The sequence below is a fragment of the Vipera ursinii genome, assembly GCF_947247035.1.
Source record: "Vipera ursinii genome assembly, chromosome: 5".
Lineage (NCBI taxonomy): Eukaryota > Metazoa > Chordata > Lepidosauria > Squamata > Viperidae > Vipera > Vipera ursinii.
In genome coordinates, this window is record NC_139518.1 from 67,642,432 (window position 1) to 67,659,512 (window position 17,081).

Genomic DNA, 17,081 nt, shown 5'->3' on the forward strand with positions numbered 1-17,081 from the left:
TGCCCTTTAATTTTTTGGCAACTAATTTGTAAGCCCCACAAATAATCCAAATGAGATTATAGAGGAGCTTTTTGTGTTTTGTTGTGTAGTGCTAGTGATATTAGCAATTGTGGAAAGCAATTCTTGTTAGCATTCAGTTCTCCAATATTGCAGCATTATAACTAACACAATTGCGAAGTAAAACCATTTATTTAAGAAAAAGTTATTCTACTAATGTTAAATCCATTTAGAAACTATATTTATATTGCTGATTTACACATAATTTTGTTATTTTTCAGTTTATTATCTTTGAATTACAGAGCTGCTAGACTTCTGGCTTAATCAACGTTAATTAACAAATGGACGAAAAGTGGTATTATATAGAAAACAATGGCAGTGGAGATAACTGTCAAAATATTCAAAGGAGGAACGATTCAGTTTCTAGTTCATCAAGGCGCATCCACCGAGCTCTCGAAAAACTTGTATCTAATTCAGCAGTCTCTCTGGATCTGAGTCGAAAAGATCTACAACATCTTACTTCAGAAGTATACAGATTATTTAATCTCAGAGTAAGTCTTTCACTATTAACATACCTAATTAAAGGATAACTGAAAAAATATTGTTTTCCCACTTGAGATGTTGCAGTATATACAAATTGCATTTTAAGATAACTGTATCCTTGATAATCCTTTAAAAATTACTTGAATAATTTTAGCACTTTATCATTTTGTGGCAAATTATTACTTTCAAATTATATGTTAAGCAATACAATTTCGTAGGCTACTCATCTGTTTCTCTCTCTCTCTGTCCCTCCCTCCCTCCCCCTCTCCCCCTCTTCCCCTCCCTCTCCCTCTCTCCCCTTTTAGTATTTATATCTGGAAGGAAATGCCCTTTCTGTAATTCCTGAAGATTTTTTTCAGAGCCTGTCAAATCTTACTTGGCTAGACCTGCGCTATAATAAATTGAAAGAGCTTCCTTCTGGGATTGGATGCCACAAGTACGTTTTTTGCTATATAAGTATGTCCACTGTTTTTAAAAAAAGAATTTGTTCAGTAGTAGATATCATGTAACTACTATTCAACAAATTGAGTAGTAGTACCATGTATGATTAAATACTAACACTAATTATCATCACAAGAACAAATAAAGGTAGTCTTTGACTTACAATAGCTCATCTAGTGACGGTTCAAAGTTACAACAGCACTGACAAAAATGATGACTGTTTTTCACACTTACAACCGTTGTAGCATCTCCATGGTCACATGATCAAAATTCGGGTGCTTGGCAACTGGTTCTTATTTATGACAGTTGCAGTGTCCCAGGGTCAAAAGGTGATCACCTTTTGCAACCTTCTGACAAGCAAAGTCAATGAGGAAGCCAAATTCATTTAACAAACATATTACTAACGAAACAGCTGCAGTGATTCACTTATTACTGTGGTGAGAAAAGGTCATGAAATGGGACAAAATTCACTTAACAAATGTCTCGCTTAGCAACAGAAATGTTGGGCTCAGTTGTGGTCGTAAGTCAAGAACTACCTGCATTGGAAATACTTTTGCAATGTATGGACTTCATTTTTTTTTAGAATTCTTTACAATGGCCATGATGGCTGGACAATTCTGGCAATTCAAATCCACACATTGTAAAGTTGCCCAGGTTGGGAAGCACCATTATAACTATACCCTTCAGCGATTCTTTGTCCTTAGAATAGCCTGGCTGACATTAGGAAATGCTACACACACACACACACACACACCCATTTATAAAAGACAGATTAAATTAAAAAGCTCCGAAGTTTCTTCTCCATTGCTTTGACAAAATATGGAAATATGTGCGATAAATTGTTGCCCTTTAGGCTGACTTCTCATCTGAGAGAGGCCATATGTTACCAGTATCACTAGTGAAGTGTGGGGCAACTAATAATAACAACCAGGTTAATTCTTATATAGGAGATCGGTATAGAGCCTTGATTTGAGTTGTTTTTTTTAAAAAAAATTGTGCCACATGGGTATATGTTTCATGATAAATATATAAGCAGGCTTTTCAGAATAATATATATACAATAATATATAGTTTTAAATAAATTTAAGGATGGGAACAGATATTTTTTTGTTATTCAAGTGAATGCCAACTTCTAGAAAGAAAGTGAGATCTTATTTTATATCAAAAGAAATGGATAAGGGGAAGAAAACTAACTCTTTTCTAAAATCTTGGCACATCTTCTTTCCATATTCAGCCAGGCAGAGATATCCCACAATGAACCATCTTGAACAACCTTAAAGAGTCATAGTGGATATTTTTGTGAAGGCCGATGGCTCATTTCTTTATGAAATTGCTCAGTATCTGAAGCATGTGTTGGGCTTTCTGGTTTCTTCTGAAATAACTCAGTATTTAGGAAGCTGCTTCTGGTTACTATTCCGGCACTGCAAATCTGAGTTTTCACCCAAACAGTGCCACTGCTACTTTTAAAGTAATGTTGACTTTTATCTTGGGAAACAAAATCACCAGATTTCCCAGTTGTGCTAAGAGCAATCCCTTGGCACATTAAGTCCCTCATCTTCAGAAAGACGTTTGTGGGCAATTGAAGTGAATTCTAATAGGTCATGACGCTTCCCTACAAACGCTTCATATTTGTTTTTGGCTGTGATAATAGGCTGCAGAAAGCCCTGGTCTACAGTGAGCTTTCTTCACTTACATTGTTTCTGTTCTTTCCCAGTTGACTTACTTACTTACTTACTTACTTACTTACTTACTTATTTATTTATTTATTTATTTATTTATTTATTTATTTATTTATTTGATTTATATCCCGCCCTATCTCCCAAGGGACTCAGGGCAGCTAACAACAGCAAAACTTGAAGGTCTCTGTACAGTAAATTAAAAATAAAAATTTGAAATAAATTAAAATAAATTAAAGAATAGAGTTAGAATTGTAAATATAATTAAAATCCCTGTCAGTCTAGGTCAGCCAGGTGGAAAAGGGAGTGTTTTGAGGCCGCGGCGAAAGGACTGGAGATCTTGGGCCATCCGAAGCTCAGGGGGGAGCTGGTTCCACAGGGCTGGCACTCCCACAGAGAAGGCTCTCCCCCTGGGGGTCGCAAGCCGACATTGTCTAGCCGACGGTACCCTGAGGAGGCCTTCTCTGTGTGAGCGTACTGGGAGATGGGAATTCGTTCCCGGTAGCAGATGGTCCTGCAAGTATCCCGGGCCTAAGCCATGTAGGGCTTTAAAGGTAAGAACCAGCACCTTAAATCTCACCCAGAGGGCAACCGGTAGCCAATACAGCTCACGCAGGAGGGGTGTAATATTAATATTAATACAATATGTGAAGAAAACAGTGTGAATCTATTTGTGGTGTCTTTTTTGCATTTATTATCAATTGGCAAAGGAATATATGTCTGAAATAGCTCTTAATGATAGAGAGAATCTAATTTCAAGGTATGCTCTCCCAATATGTACAGCAGAGTTTGACGATGGTGATGTATTTTAATGCACTAAATGTAAAAAAATAGCCTTTTTGAAAAATCAGTCTATCACTGATGTGACTACGTATGTTTTCAAACTCAGCGTATATATATGAAGAAATATAGAATTTTTCTTACAGAAAGCATCTCCATCCTATTGGGCCCTGATGTGGGGTAGAAATTGATAAACAGTATTCTTGTACAAGTACATATAATGCATCATAATTCATTAGGCCATTTAGATTCTTTCAGGAATCTACTTTTTCATTAAAATAGTATAAGAATATATACATTAATTATCTCTTAGTTTCTTGACTAGTCATATTTGTCATTATATATTTAAATATTATTTTCTTATTTATTAAAAAGGCAGCTGAAAACTCTCCTGTTAGAGAAAAATCCTATTAAAAGGCTACCAGTGGAGCTTGGTAAGTATTCTGTCCCCTCAGTACTATCTAACTGAACTTACCATACATATATTCCTCTCAAGATACTCCTCTCAGTTAAGCAGCATGAGAGGTCAGGAAAAAATAGTTAGAACAAATGGCATGAATGACATGAGTTAAGAGGAAAGGAAAGAAAAGGAACAGAAATAATAGCTTGATCTAGTTTACAAACACACTATATCTTTCTGTCCTTGCAAATCATTCTTGTTTTTATCACATTCTTATACTACTTCATATATCACTTTTTTCTTTTTCAGACTTCTTAGATTTTTCTTTCTGAGCATCTCATCAGTTCCATCCAGTCACAGATTTCTTGGCCTTTCTTTCTTCTTAAGTATTCTTTTAAATATTTGTTTTGCACTTTTATCCTCATTCATATGTGTTCAAACTGTCTCAGGGTGCCTACTTTATATTGATCACCCATTTTAATATTCAGTTTACATAATCAGTTCATTTTTGTTCCTATCCCTTCTTATTTCGTTCTTTTTTTTGTAACAAATGTTTCCCCCAAGTTAATTGTTTTATTGTATTATAAAATGTGAATAATATATTATAGAATACAGATAACATTTTGTTTATTCAAATGAAATTAAAAATAGTTACCACTGTGATGATTTAAATAAATTAAATGTTTAAACCTGAAGAAAAAAAGGTGGTCTCAATGTTAAATATTTTCTAAATGGTAATAATAAGGTTGCTTAAATTGTACAGTGATATTGATAAACAGTTTTAAAATGCACTGTGTTATTTTATAAAAAGAAAAAAAGTCTTTTTAAAGGAAAAAATAGTCTTTAGACTTAACTAGACAACATAGGACCCACTGGGTTCTCGTTTCAGAGATATTTCCTTGCCAGATTCCTCAATATCTTCAACAAAGGCAGAGCTCCTAATGTACTGGAAAAGTTCTTAAAATTTTAAGGTGATATTCAGAGATGTATCTGTCTTGAAAGTAGCCCACGTTGAACTCCATAGTGCAGTCAACCAGCAACTGACCACAGAAAATGTTTTATAACATTTTGTATTATGCCATAAAATCCTTTATGGCAATGTTGTATGTCATCAAAGCGCAGAGGGGCTGGTGGCAAGTTAGAGGTGGGAGAGACCTATTCCAGTGACTTGGCCCATCTATGCTGAGTTCCCCATTGAATTTCTGAGGGAGCCAGCAAGGAAGGTTGCAAATGGTGGCTACATGATTGCAGGGCATTTTGCAACTGGTTGTAAGTGCAGACAGATTACCCAATATGCAGATCATGATTGCAGGGATGCTGGGATGGCCAGAACTCTGAAGACCAGTTATAAACCCCATTCATTCATCAGCCATCTTAGCTTGGAATGGTCCCTGACTGAATGGCCATGGCTTGACCTATACTGACAATTTTTTTTGCCATTCTGATAAGATTTTCTCTGAGGTTGAGATTAGCCCCATTGGAAACAACTAATTTATCTTGGATAATACATTCTTTTTAATAAATTGCAATTGATCCTTACCAGAAAGGCTTCACGTTTCTCCCTATTTTGAAATCTTGCTTGATTTCTTGCCATAATATAGCATACGGGTATTCCATGACTTATGTCCAACATTGAGCACAAAATTTCTGTTCCTAGGCAAGATGGTTGTTAAGTGATTCATGCCCCCCGTTATGACTTTTTTGCCATGGTTGTTAAGTGAATGTTGTGAGTGAATGTTGCGTTTGTTAAGCAAATCTGGCTTCCCCCATTGATTTTACTTGTCTGAAGCTCCCAACAAGGTTGCAAATAACAATCTCAGGACCCTGGGATGCTGTAATCATTCTAAGTAAATACATGCTGGTTGCCAAACATTGAAAGGTTGATCACATGACTGGGGCTGCTGCAGTGGTCATAAGTGGTCATAAGTGTGAAGACTGGCCATAAGTCATTTTTTTAGTTCCGTTGTAACTTTGAACAGTCATTAAACAAATTGTTGTAAGTTGAGGACTACCTGTAGTTGTTTTTATTGATTGATTGATTGTTACCTTCAAATGGAAACTAAATTTCACTGAATCTGACAGCCAGATTCTTCCCGCAAGTGATTAATTTCTTTGTTTCATCTTCTTAAGTGACCTTTTCTCACTGCACTTAACCCACTTTCATGTTTTCTCCTGACTTTGTTCTGATCTCTGACTTTCATATACCGAAAAGTGTTCTTATATATAGCTGTTTTGCTTCTTTTGACAAGTATTTATTCATCACAAAATCCTTATACTCTGCACTTCCTTCTATCAGGATTTACCCAACCCTCGTTTGTCTATTTTTTTACATTTAGTAAATAAAAGGTTCAAATCTTACATAAATAGTTTGTCTAGATTCTAGAAAGTACTCACACAGGTGAAGCGAATGCCGCTTGGTGGCTCCCAGGGGGAGAGCGTTCTCTGTAGGCGCGCCTGACCTATGGAACCATTTACCGGTTGAGCTCCGGATGGCTCCCGACCTTCGCTCCTTCCGACGCGATCTAAAAACATATCTATTTAAGCAATCCGGTCTGGTCTGACGGGTTTAATTTTAATTGTGGTTTTAACTTATCTTCATTTGGGCAGTAGGGCTTAATTTATTTTCAATTTTCTGTATTTGTACATTTTGACATTTATATCACTGTTCACCGCCCTGAGTCCTTAGGGAGAAGGGCGGTATACAAATCAAATAAATAAATAAATAAATATAGAAGTGTTGATGACCTTGAGTCAAGCCTGTTTATTAGTATTTCATTTTCTTATACTTCTATAAGTGCTTTGGAAGCCTTGTATTTTCCTAAGAAAGTATTTCTTTATGTAAGAGCAACAAGGTCTGTGTGCAGATATTTTTGCATTACATCAGAAGTTGACATACCCATAAGAATAAATAAGAATAGTGTAGAAGAAGGGGGAGAAAAGAGGCACAGAAGATTTGAAACTGGGAATAGCATGACTACTGTTTTTATTACTGCTGAGGAATATTCTTGAAAAGAAAAGAAAATGTTTTACAACGTTAATAATAGGATTTAATTGACAGCAATTTAGAATAAGGGAAACCTGTTGTAGAAAGGTATTTGTCTTCCACTGCTTTTACAGAAATAATTTATGTGCAAACATACATGTAATCATGAATAAAATATAGTCTAATACAGAATACTAAGTACTACAGCTTCAAAAACTAAGAGCAAAAACAGCGGAAATAGTAATTACTCAAGCTGTGAGTGGACATTTTAAAACACCATTTTGAAGGCAGTGTGAAAAATGTGTTATTACCTGCGTTATGATCTTGGCAGTTTTCATATTGTTTTTCCCAGTTATAAATGGGTTCTGTTTACTTTATATTACTCAAATGTATTTGTACTGTGACATTTTTCATAATGAAATTAAACAGGCTTCCGTAAAGAGAAAAATAGCTTAAGCATATTTTAAATTTTGGTATAATATAATTCAGACGTTTTTCAATTTTATCAAAGTGTGATAAGTACAGTGGAGAATTAAGAACTGTGGATAACTGTAGATTTTGGTCCTAACAATAATTCTAATCAATTTTTATCCCACTCTCATTTCCTTGTAAGTAGTCCTCAACTTACAACAGTTCATTCAGTGACTGTTCAAAGTTACAGTGGCACAGAAAAAAGTGACTTATGACTGTTTTTCACACTTAGGACTATTGCGGAATCCCCAAGGTCACATGAACAAAATTTGGAAGCCTGGCAACTGACTCATGTTTGTGACAGTTGCAGCGTCCCAGGGTCGCGTGATCCCCTTTTGCAACCTTCTGACAAGCAAAGTCAATGGGGAAGCCAGATTCATTTGACAAAATGTTACTAACAGCTGCAGTGATTCACTTAACAACTGTGGCGAGGTAGTCATAAAATGGGGCAAAATTCACTTAACAAATGTCTCACTTAGCAACAGAAATGTTGGGCTCAATTGTGGTTGTAAGTCAAGAACTATCCGCATTGGAAATACTTTTGCAGTGTATGGACTTCATTTTTTTAGAATTCTTTACAATGGCCATGATGGCTGGAGAATTCTGGCAATTCAAATCCACACATTGTAAAGTTGCCCAGGTTGGGAAGCACCATTATAACCAGGGCTTTTTTTCTCATTGAACACTCAGAACGGAGTTCCGGCACCTTTTTTGGATGAAACCTTGTAGGGTAGGCAAGGCGGGTTGTATGACGTGTGTGAGTTCCGGCACCTTTTTCTTTTACAAAAAAAGTACTGATTATAACTATACCCTTCAGCGATTCTGTGTCCTTAGAATAGCCTGGCTGACATTAGGAAATGCTACACACACACACACACCTTTATAAAAGATGAAATTAAAAAGCTCCGAAGTTTCTTCTCCATTGCTTTGACAAAATATGGAAATATGTGTGATAAATTGTTGCCCTTTAGGCTGACTTCTCATCTGAGAGAGGCCATATGTTACCAGTATCACTAGTGAAGTGTGGGGCAACTAATAATAACAACCAGGTTAATTCAGTGGTGAAGCCAGTTTCACCTAACAACCATGTTACTAACTTAACAACTGCAGTGATCGCTTAACAACTGTGGCAAGAAAGGTCATAAAATGGGGCAAAACTCACTTAACAAAATGTCTCACTTGGCAACAGAAATTTTGGGCTCAGTTGTGGTCGTACGTTGAGAACGACTCGTACTGCATACAGGACATTTATTACACATATAACAACATATTCAGAATTTTTTTCAAGGTATCCAGGTAATATTATTTTCTGTCCAGAACATTCTTATGTTTTCCCATGCCTAGAAAAAGGAATAGCTGCACAGTATCTTTGGATTCAAAGCAATAGGGTGCTGTCTGAGAGCACCTTCCTTTCACAGTGCATGCTGTTGATTAAAACATTTTAGATTTCATGGAAATTTATAAGAAATAGCATAAACATTAAATGAAGCTAAAATAATCCATTTTTCTATTAGTAATAAGGGAATGTTCTGCCCTCTAGTGGTGACATCTGTGAAAAACAGTTTCTGGAGTTACATACCCCAGCAGTAGGGATAGAAATATATTTTTCAGGGCCTGTTTATATGTAGGGTAGATTCTATCAGGTATCTAATAGAATAAGATGGTAAACAAGGACTAATAAAAGTGTTAGGAGGTTTTATCTGGAGAGATGGCAGCAGACAACAGAAAAAGAGTTGGGGAAACGGGAAAGAATATGTGCATGATAAATTGCATGATAAATTACTTGGGGCTAAGGAAAAGGCATAATCTGAATAGATAGTTTGTAATCCATTACTACACAACAGCTTGTAAAGTATCAAGGGATGAGTCAGAAGCTTGGCCAGGAACACCAAGGTCAAAACAAGCAGAAATCAAGTACAGGAATTCACAAAGATGCCAAAGTTGCTTCCAGTAACAGAAGGAGTCCCTGCATAGATTAAATCGGCGTACACAGCCAAAACATTTCCTGCTCAGCGGTTGCCAATAATGAGGCATGGGGCTTGCTTGCAGAGTCAGCATTTTTCTGCTTGCTTGCAAGGTGCTTGCTTTGCCAAAGTGCAGGATTCTCAGGCCCGTGAAGCTCCTTGGCACCCGTGTTAGCTGGCTGAGCAGAGGATATCAGTATTGGATCCAGGGGCTATTGCGGTTGTCTTCAAACTCGGCCCTTTTATGACTCATGGACTTCAACTCCCAGAATTCCTCAGCCAGTCCATGAGTCATAAAAGGGCCGAGTTTGAAGACCCCTGGGCTATTGAATCATTAGGCTCAACACCCACTGGGACCTGATCTGTTTGCATTTTAGAACATGGGTCTGAGGCGATGACATTTTCAGCCTTTTTGCTCTCCAGGTAAACAAGTAGGAGACCTTCTGGTTAAAGGGCCCTCCTGTCTCCAGAGTTGTGGGTGCTCCATCACTGGAGGATTTTAAGAAGAGGTTGGACAACCATTTGCTTGAAATGGTACAGGGTTTTCTGCTTGAGCAGGGGGTTGGACTAGAAGACCCCCATTATCCCTTCCAACTCTGTTCTCTTTTTCTGTTCTGTTAAGTGGAGCTGTAGGGAGTAGCTACTGTTCTACTAGCCTTCCTGCTGCACAAGAACATCCCTCCTTGAGCTCCTAGTTTCTGTTGCAGGATTGGCAGTGGAGTCACTGGGAGCCTGACGCATACCGGGTTCACACATTATTTCTTTTTGGCCATAGATTAGTTACAATCTGATCTGAAAGTGGAAGATAATATACAGGTAGTCCTCAACTTACAACCACAAGTGAGCCCTAAATTTATGTTGCCAAGTGAGAGATTTGTTAAGTGAGCTTTGCCCCATTTAACAACCTTTTTTGCCACAGTTGTTAAGTGAATCACTGAAGTTGTTACAAGTTAGTAATGTGGTTGTTAAGTGAATCTATCTTCCCCATTAACATGGCTTGTCAGACGGTCGCAAAAGGTGATCATATGACCCCGTGCCACTGCAGCCGTCGTAAATATGAAGCAGTTGCCAAGCATCTGAATTTTGATCACATGACTATGGAGATGCTTCAACAGTCGTTAAGTGTGAAAAATGGTCATAAGTCACTTTTTTCAGTGTCATTGTAACTTTGAATGGTCACTAAATGAACTATTGTAAGTTGAGGATACCTGTAATCACTCCTTTGCCATGTCAGATCATTTTCTGGTCACCTTTGGGTTTGTCAGTGTAAGAAGGCGGGATCTGTTTAATCAACCCACTCCAGGCAATTAGTGGACCCTGCAAGATTCCAGAGGGACTTTAGATTGCTTCCCAAGAATTTGATGGCCGTCTGGAGTGAGCATAGGATGAGGACCCTGTATTGGATTTTTCCAAGTATTCTCTCATTATGCATCAAACCTAAGGTGCTCCTCGGTTTTCTGAGCAAGTTGTTCGTCAAAAATCAAAAGTAAATCCACCCAAGTGTAAATGAGAGCCCATATTAGGCATCTTATTGTGGTGATAAAAGCTTCTCTTTCTGCTGTTTCTGCATCTTTCCTAGTTCTTCTTAATCTCTCAGCAGATTCCAATATCATGCTATCCTCGGCTGCCTATGGGAATTAGCAATGAGAGTCCAATGTTGCATTGCCGGGTTTACTGTATTCAGTGTTTATAGTGGTTGGGAGAATTTGACCCAGACACATCTTTTTTTTTAATCCCATTTATATCCCGCCCTTCTCCGAAGACTCAGGGCGGCTTACAATCTAAGAAGCACAAATCAATGTGCTTAGCAATAGCCTTCATTCTATGTATGTTGTTGTTGTTGTTAGTTGCGAAGTCGTGTCCGACCCATCGCGACCCTATGGACAATGTTCCTCCAGGCTTTCCTGTCCTCTACCATCTTCTGGAGTCCATTTAGGCTCACGCCTACTGCTTCAGTGACTCCATCCAGCCACCTCATTCTCTGTCATCCCCTTCTTCTATTGCCCTCAATCTTTCCCAGCATTAGGCTCTTCTCCAGTGAGTCCTTCCTTCTCATTAGGTGGCCAAAGTATTTGAGTTTTAGCTTCAGGATCTGGCCTTCTAAAGAGCAGTCAGGGTTGATCTCCTCTAGGACTGACCGGTTTGATCGCCTTGCAGTCCAAGGGACTCGCAGGAGTCTTCTCCAGCACCAGAGTTCAAAGGCCTCAATTCTTTGGCGCTCAGCCTTTCTTATGGTCCAACTTTCACTGCCATACATTGCAACTGGGAAAACCATAGCCTTGACTATACGCACTTTTGTTGACAGGGTGATGTCTCTGCTTTTTAGTGTGCTGTCTAGATTTGCCATGGCTTTCCTCCCGAGGAGCAAGCGTCTTTTAATTTCTTGACTACAGTCCCCATCTGCAGTGATTTTGGAGCCCAGGAAAATAAAATCTGTCACTACCTCCATTTCTTCCCCATCTATTTGCCAGGAATTGAGAGGGCCGGATGCCATGATCTTGGTTTTCTTAATGTTTAGTTTCAACCCAACTTTTGCACTCTCCTTCTTCACTCGCAACAAGAGACTCTTCAGTTCCTCTTCACTTTCTGCCATTAGAGTGGTATCATCTGCATATCTTAGGTTGTTGATATTTCTTCCAGCAATCTTAATTCCAACTTTTGACTCCTCTAGCCCTGCCTTTCTCATGATGTGCTCTGCATATAAGTTAAATAGGCAAGGCGACAGTATACAGCCTTGCCGGACACCTTTCCCAATTTGGAACCAATCAGTGGTTCCGTGTCCAGTTCTCACTGTTGCTTCTTGGCCCGCATATAGGTTTCTCAAGAGACAAATAAGATGTTCCGGTACTCCCATCTCTTTAAGAACTTGCCACAGTTTGTTATGATCCACACAATCAAAGGCTTTAGCATAGTCAATGAAGCAGAAGTAGATGTTTTTCTGGAACTCTCTAGCTTTCTCCATGATCCAGCGTATGTTGGCTATTTGATCTCTCTTTCCTCTGCCTCTTCGAAATCCTGCCTGTACTTCTGGTAGTTCTCGATCCACATACTGCTGGAGTCTAGCTTGTAGGATTTTAAGCATAACTTTACTAGCATGAGAAATGAGTGCAATGGTGCGATAGTTGGAACATTCTTTGGCACTGCCTTTCTTTGGAATTGGAATGTAAACTGATCTTTTCCAATCCTGTGGCCACTGTTGAGTTTTCCAAATTTGCTGGCAAATTGAGTGTAGCACTTTTACTGCATCGTCTTTTAAGATTTTGAATAGCTCAGCTGGAATACTGTCACCTCCACTAGCTTTGTTGTTGCTCAGCTTTTCTAAGGCCCACTTCACTTCACATTCTAGGATGTCTGGCTCAAGGTCAGTGACCACCTCATTGTGATTATCAGGGACGTTAAGCTCATTCTTGTATAGTTCTTCTGTGTAATTTTGCCATCTCTTCTTAATCTCTTCTGCCTCTGTTAGGTCCCTGCCATTTTGGTCCTTTATCATGCCCATTTTTGCATTGAACGTTCCCTTCATCTCTCCAATTTTCTTGAAAAGATCTCTGGTCCTCCCTATTCTATTGTTTTCTTCTATTTCTTTGCACTGTTCATTTAAGAAGGCATTCTTATCTCTTCTAGCTATTCTCTGGAATTCTGCATTCAATTGGGCGTATCTTTCTTTTTCTCCCTTGCCTTTTGCTTCCCTCCTTTCCTCAGCTATTTGCAAAGCTTCCTCAGACAGCCATTTTGCTTTCTTGCATTTCTTTTTCTTTGGGATGGTTTTGGTTGCTACCTCTTGTACAATGTTGCGAACCTCTGTCCATAGTTCTTCAGGCACCCTGTCTATCAGATCTAATTCCTTAAATCTATTTGTCACCTCTACTGTATATTCAACGGGGATATGATTTAATTCATACCTGACTGGCCTGGTGCTTTTCCTTACTTTCTTCAGTTTAAGCCTAAACTTTGCAACAAGAAGCTCATGGTCTGAGCCACAGTCAGCTCCTGGTCTTGTTTTTACTGACTGTATAGAGCTTCTCCATCTTTGGCTGCAGAGCATATAGTCAATCTGATTTCTGTGTTGACCGTCTGGTGATGTCCATGTGTAGAGCCGTCTCTTGGGTTGTTGGAAAAGAGTGTTTGCTATGACCATCGTATTCTCTTGACAAAATTCTATCAGCCTGTGCCCTGCTTCATTTTGTACTCCAAGGCCAAACTTGCCTGTTATTCCGGTTATCTTTTGGCTTCCTACTTTAGCATTCCAATCCCCCATGATGATAAGGACATCATTTTTTGGTGTTAGTTCTATAAGGTGCTGTAGGGCTTCATAGAACCGGTCAATTTCATCCTCTTCAGCACCGGTGGTTGGGGCATAGACTTGGACTACTGTGATATTGAATGGTTTGCCTTGGATTCGAACTGAGATCATTCTGTCATTTTGAGGATTGTATCCCAGTATTGCTTTTCCTACTCTTTTATTGACTATGAAGGCTACTCCATTTCTTCTGAGGGATTCTTGCCCGCAGTAGTATACCTGATGGTCATCTGAATTAAATTCACCCATTCCTGTCCATTTTAGTTCGCTGATACCTAAGATGTCGATGTTCAGTCTTGTCATCTCTTGTTTGACCACGTCCAGCTTGCCTTGATTCATGGATCTTACATTCCAGGTTCCTATGGAGAAAAAATCTTTACAGCATCGGACTTTCCTTTCACCACCAGACATATCCACAGCTGAGCGTCCTTTCGGCTTTGGCCCAGTCGCTTCATTCTTTCTGGTGCTACTAGTACTAGCCCTCTGCTCTTCCCCAGTAGCATATTGGACGCCTTCCGACCTGAGGGGCTCATCTTCCAGCGTCATATCATTTTGCCTTTTGGTACTGTCCATAGGGTTTTCATGGCAAAGATACTGGAGTGGGTTGCCATTTCCTTCTCCAGTGGATCACATTTTGTCAGAACTCTCTGCTATGACCTGTCCGTCTTGGGTGGCCCTGCACGGCATAGCTCATAGCTTCATTGAATTACGCAAGCCCCTTCGCCACGACAAGGCAGTAATCCATGAAGGGGATTCTATGTATATGCCTGCTTATTAGGGCTTTCAGCCCCCCCCCCCAGCGGCATTTTTACAAAGTCAGCTTATTGCCCCCAACAATCTGGGTCCTCATTTTACCTACCTCGGAAGGATGGAAGGCTGAGTCAACCTTGAGCCTGGTGGGACTCGAACCTGCACTAATTGCAGGCAGCTGGTGTTACTTAAGGAGGCATTAGCCCACTGCTCCACCAAGGCTCTTGCCATGCGTCACTGGGTTTCATGCGTCACTGGGTTTCATGCTCTTGCCCTTCCTGTTTAATATCTAAATGATTCTGATGCTTAAAGTCATCTATTAGTTGAAGTCAGGTATTATTAGTTGCTGATGATACTCAGTTATGAGTCTTGATCCTGGGCAAGTTAGATGCACAGGTAATAACTAGCACCATGAGTCATACCTGGAAGCAGATTGGCAACCAGTACAGTTCAGAGAGCAGTGGCTATCACAAGAGCATACTAAGGCAAGCTCATGACTGCATTCTGGCCAGCTGAAGCTTCTGAATGGTCTTCAAGGGCCGCCTCATATAGAGCATATTGCAGTAGTCAAGCCTCGAGGGATCTAGGCTAGGGCATGAATGGCCATCTGAAAGCCACTCCTCCCCATCTAGGAAAGGGCACAATTGATGCACCTGAGGTAGGTGAACAAAGGTTCACTTAGCCACAGCTGCCATCTGCTCTTTGAACAGGAGTTACGAATTCAAGAGGACTCCCAGATTACACACCCCATCCTGGTATTTGAATGGAAATTAATCAGATCCAGAATATTTGAATATCAACAACTACTCGATCTTAGTAGGATTCAGTTGGAGTTGGTTTTTCCCTATCCAGGCCTTTTGCAGAACTTCATACTATATACCAGTTCTGCCTTTTCCTGAGTTGGAAGGCTCTCCTGATAGTCATTCATTCCCTGGCCAATCTCCAGGTGGATTGTAGTAGCATGGTCTACATGAAACTTCCCTTGAAAAGTATCTGGAAGCTTTAGCTGATACAAAATGCAGCAGCGTGGACAGTGATGGGCGCCCTTAGAATGGCATATATTACATCTCTGCTCTATGAGCTACATTAGTTGCCATATACGGCTTGGGATCTGGGTTTCTTCAAGACTGCCTATTCCAGGTAAAATCTGTGTGCACGGTATGCAAAACAAATGGTAAACAAATGAAATAAATAGAGAATTTTTGCTGAGGTCCTCATCTACTGCCATTTCCTCTGAAGCTTTGGCTGTTACACAGCAGCCTGCCCCTTGAGGCAAGTGGGAGGCCTTCCTTCATACACTTCCACAAACAAGTCTTATTGTTTCTAAGTAATACTTACTTAAGTAGTAATAGGGAGAGCTTTCTTTTCTGAAACATTTTAACATTGCATCTTTGGTTTTCTTCTTTTGGCAGGTAAGGTAGTTTCACTTACAGCCTTAAATCTCAGGCATTGTCCTCTGGAATTTCCCCCTCTCGAAGTGGTACAGAAGGGTCTGGCATTCATTTTATGCTTCCTCCGAAAGAACTATAATGAAAATATTGAGTATGCAGAGTCTATTTCTCCAGGTATAGTAATATTTTAATACATCTTCTTGAAATAACTGTATTAACCTAATTAACTAAAATGGATTTGAGTTTTATACAGTTAAGGGATCAAGTGACCTGAAAATATTTATGGACTGTCTCTCCCATTGTTTTTGCTGAGCCCATCAAATCTTGCAGTAAAGGCCTGTTCCAGTTCCCCTCAAACCGTGGGATCTCTTTGGACCTAGAAGTTGTGCTTTCTCTGTGGGTCCGCTTGCTCTGCGTCCCTCTGGAGATCCAGAGGGTAACCAACCTGGGCAACCTTGTGTAAGGCTTTAAAGATGTGCCTGCGTTTCTAGATATTTGGGCCAGGAAATTAGCTGAGATTTGATGTTGAATTGGGTTTTGTGATTTAGGATTTAATGCTTTAACTTTGGGTATCACGAGTTATATGCTATATTTATTGCTTTAATCCACTGTCCAGTCTCTCTGTTATGAAATGGATGGCCATATAAATAATTTAAATACATAATTGAATATTATTTCTATTTAAGGCACAAAATGTTAATATACCTATTTTTATTGAAGAAGCTAAACAGGAGTCAGTTTAATAATACATTTGATGGGGAGAGGAGATAGGTCTGATTATATTGGTTTTGTTCGCTTTCTGTTTGGTTATTTCTGTTTTTTCATTGTAGTTGATTGAGATGTATGTTCTAAGAACCATGTGCCCCACTTCTGGAAAGTGTAGAACTTTTCAGTTGTCTTTGAGAACTACTAAACTAATTACACAGTATATAAGGCTTTTTGTGGTATATAGGTACAGCTGATCCCAAATAATATATCTAACATATTCTGCGTTGCGGTTCATAAATTACCTATTGTGCTTAAGCTCCTAATAAAGGCTCCATGCATATGGCATACAGTTATTTAGCTACTAAGACTCTGTGGTAGTTTTGGCAACTGCTCTTGGAGTGTTAATGGATTATATGATTAAACACAGCCATTTAAGTCCTTATTGACTGAAACTATTGTTCATGATTGATTGATTGAATGATTAATTGGCTAATTGTCATCAAGTCAGTATCAACTCTAAATGTCATCCTTACCAGGTAAGCTCAGACAGGAAAAATACAGTAAAGTTAATTCTGCTTTACTGTAAAGCTACAATAACAGAATCGTGCAAATATAATTCTCTTGTTATACTTTGGGTGGATTTATTTGATGATTCATTTTTTTCATGGCTATCTGGT

General features: G+C 39.1%; 1 protein-coding gene across 1 annotated transcript in view; it reads left to right on the forward strand.

The window, feature by feature from the left end:
* Window positions 1-338: 338 nt before the first annotated feature.
* LRRC27 (leucine rich repeat containing 27) overlaps window positions 339-17,081 on the forward strand; it is a gene marked incomplete at its 5' end in the record, with an annotated part of 35,528 nt that continues 18,785 nt past the window's right edge. Inside the window, 4 exons of the mRNA XM_083363310.1 lie at window positions 339-548; window positions 846-976; window positions 3,813-3,871; window positions 15,718-15,870. Coding sequence (XP_083219436.1) covers window positions 339-548; window positions 846-976; window positions 3,813-3,871; window positions 15,718-15,870 — 553 coding nt within the window. The remainder of the gene's footprint in view (window positions 549-845; window positions 977-3,812; window positions 3,872-15,717; window positions 15,871-17,081) is intronic.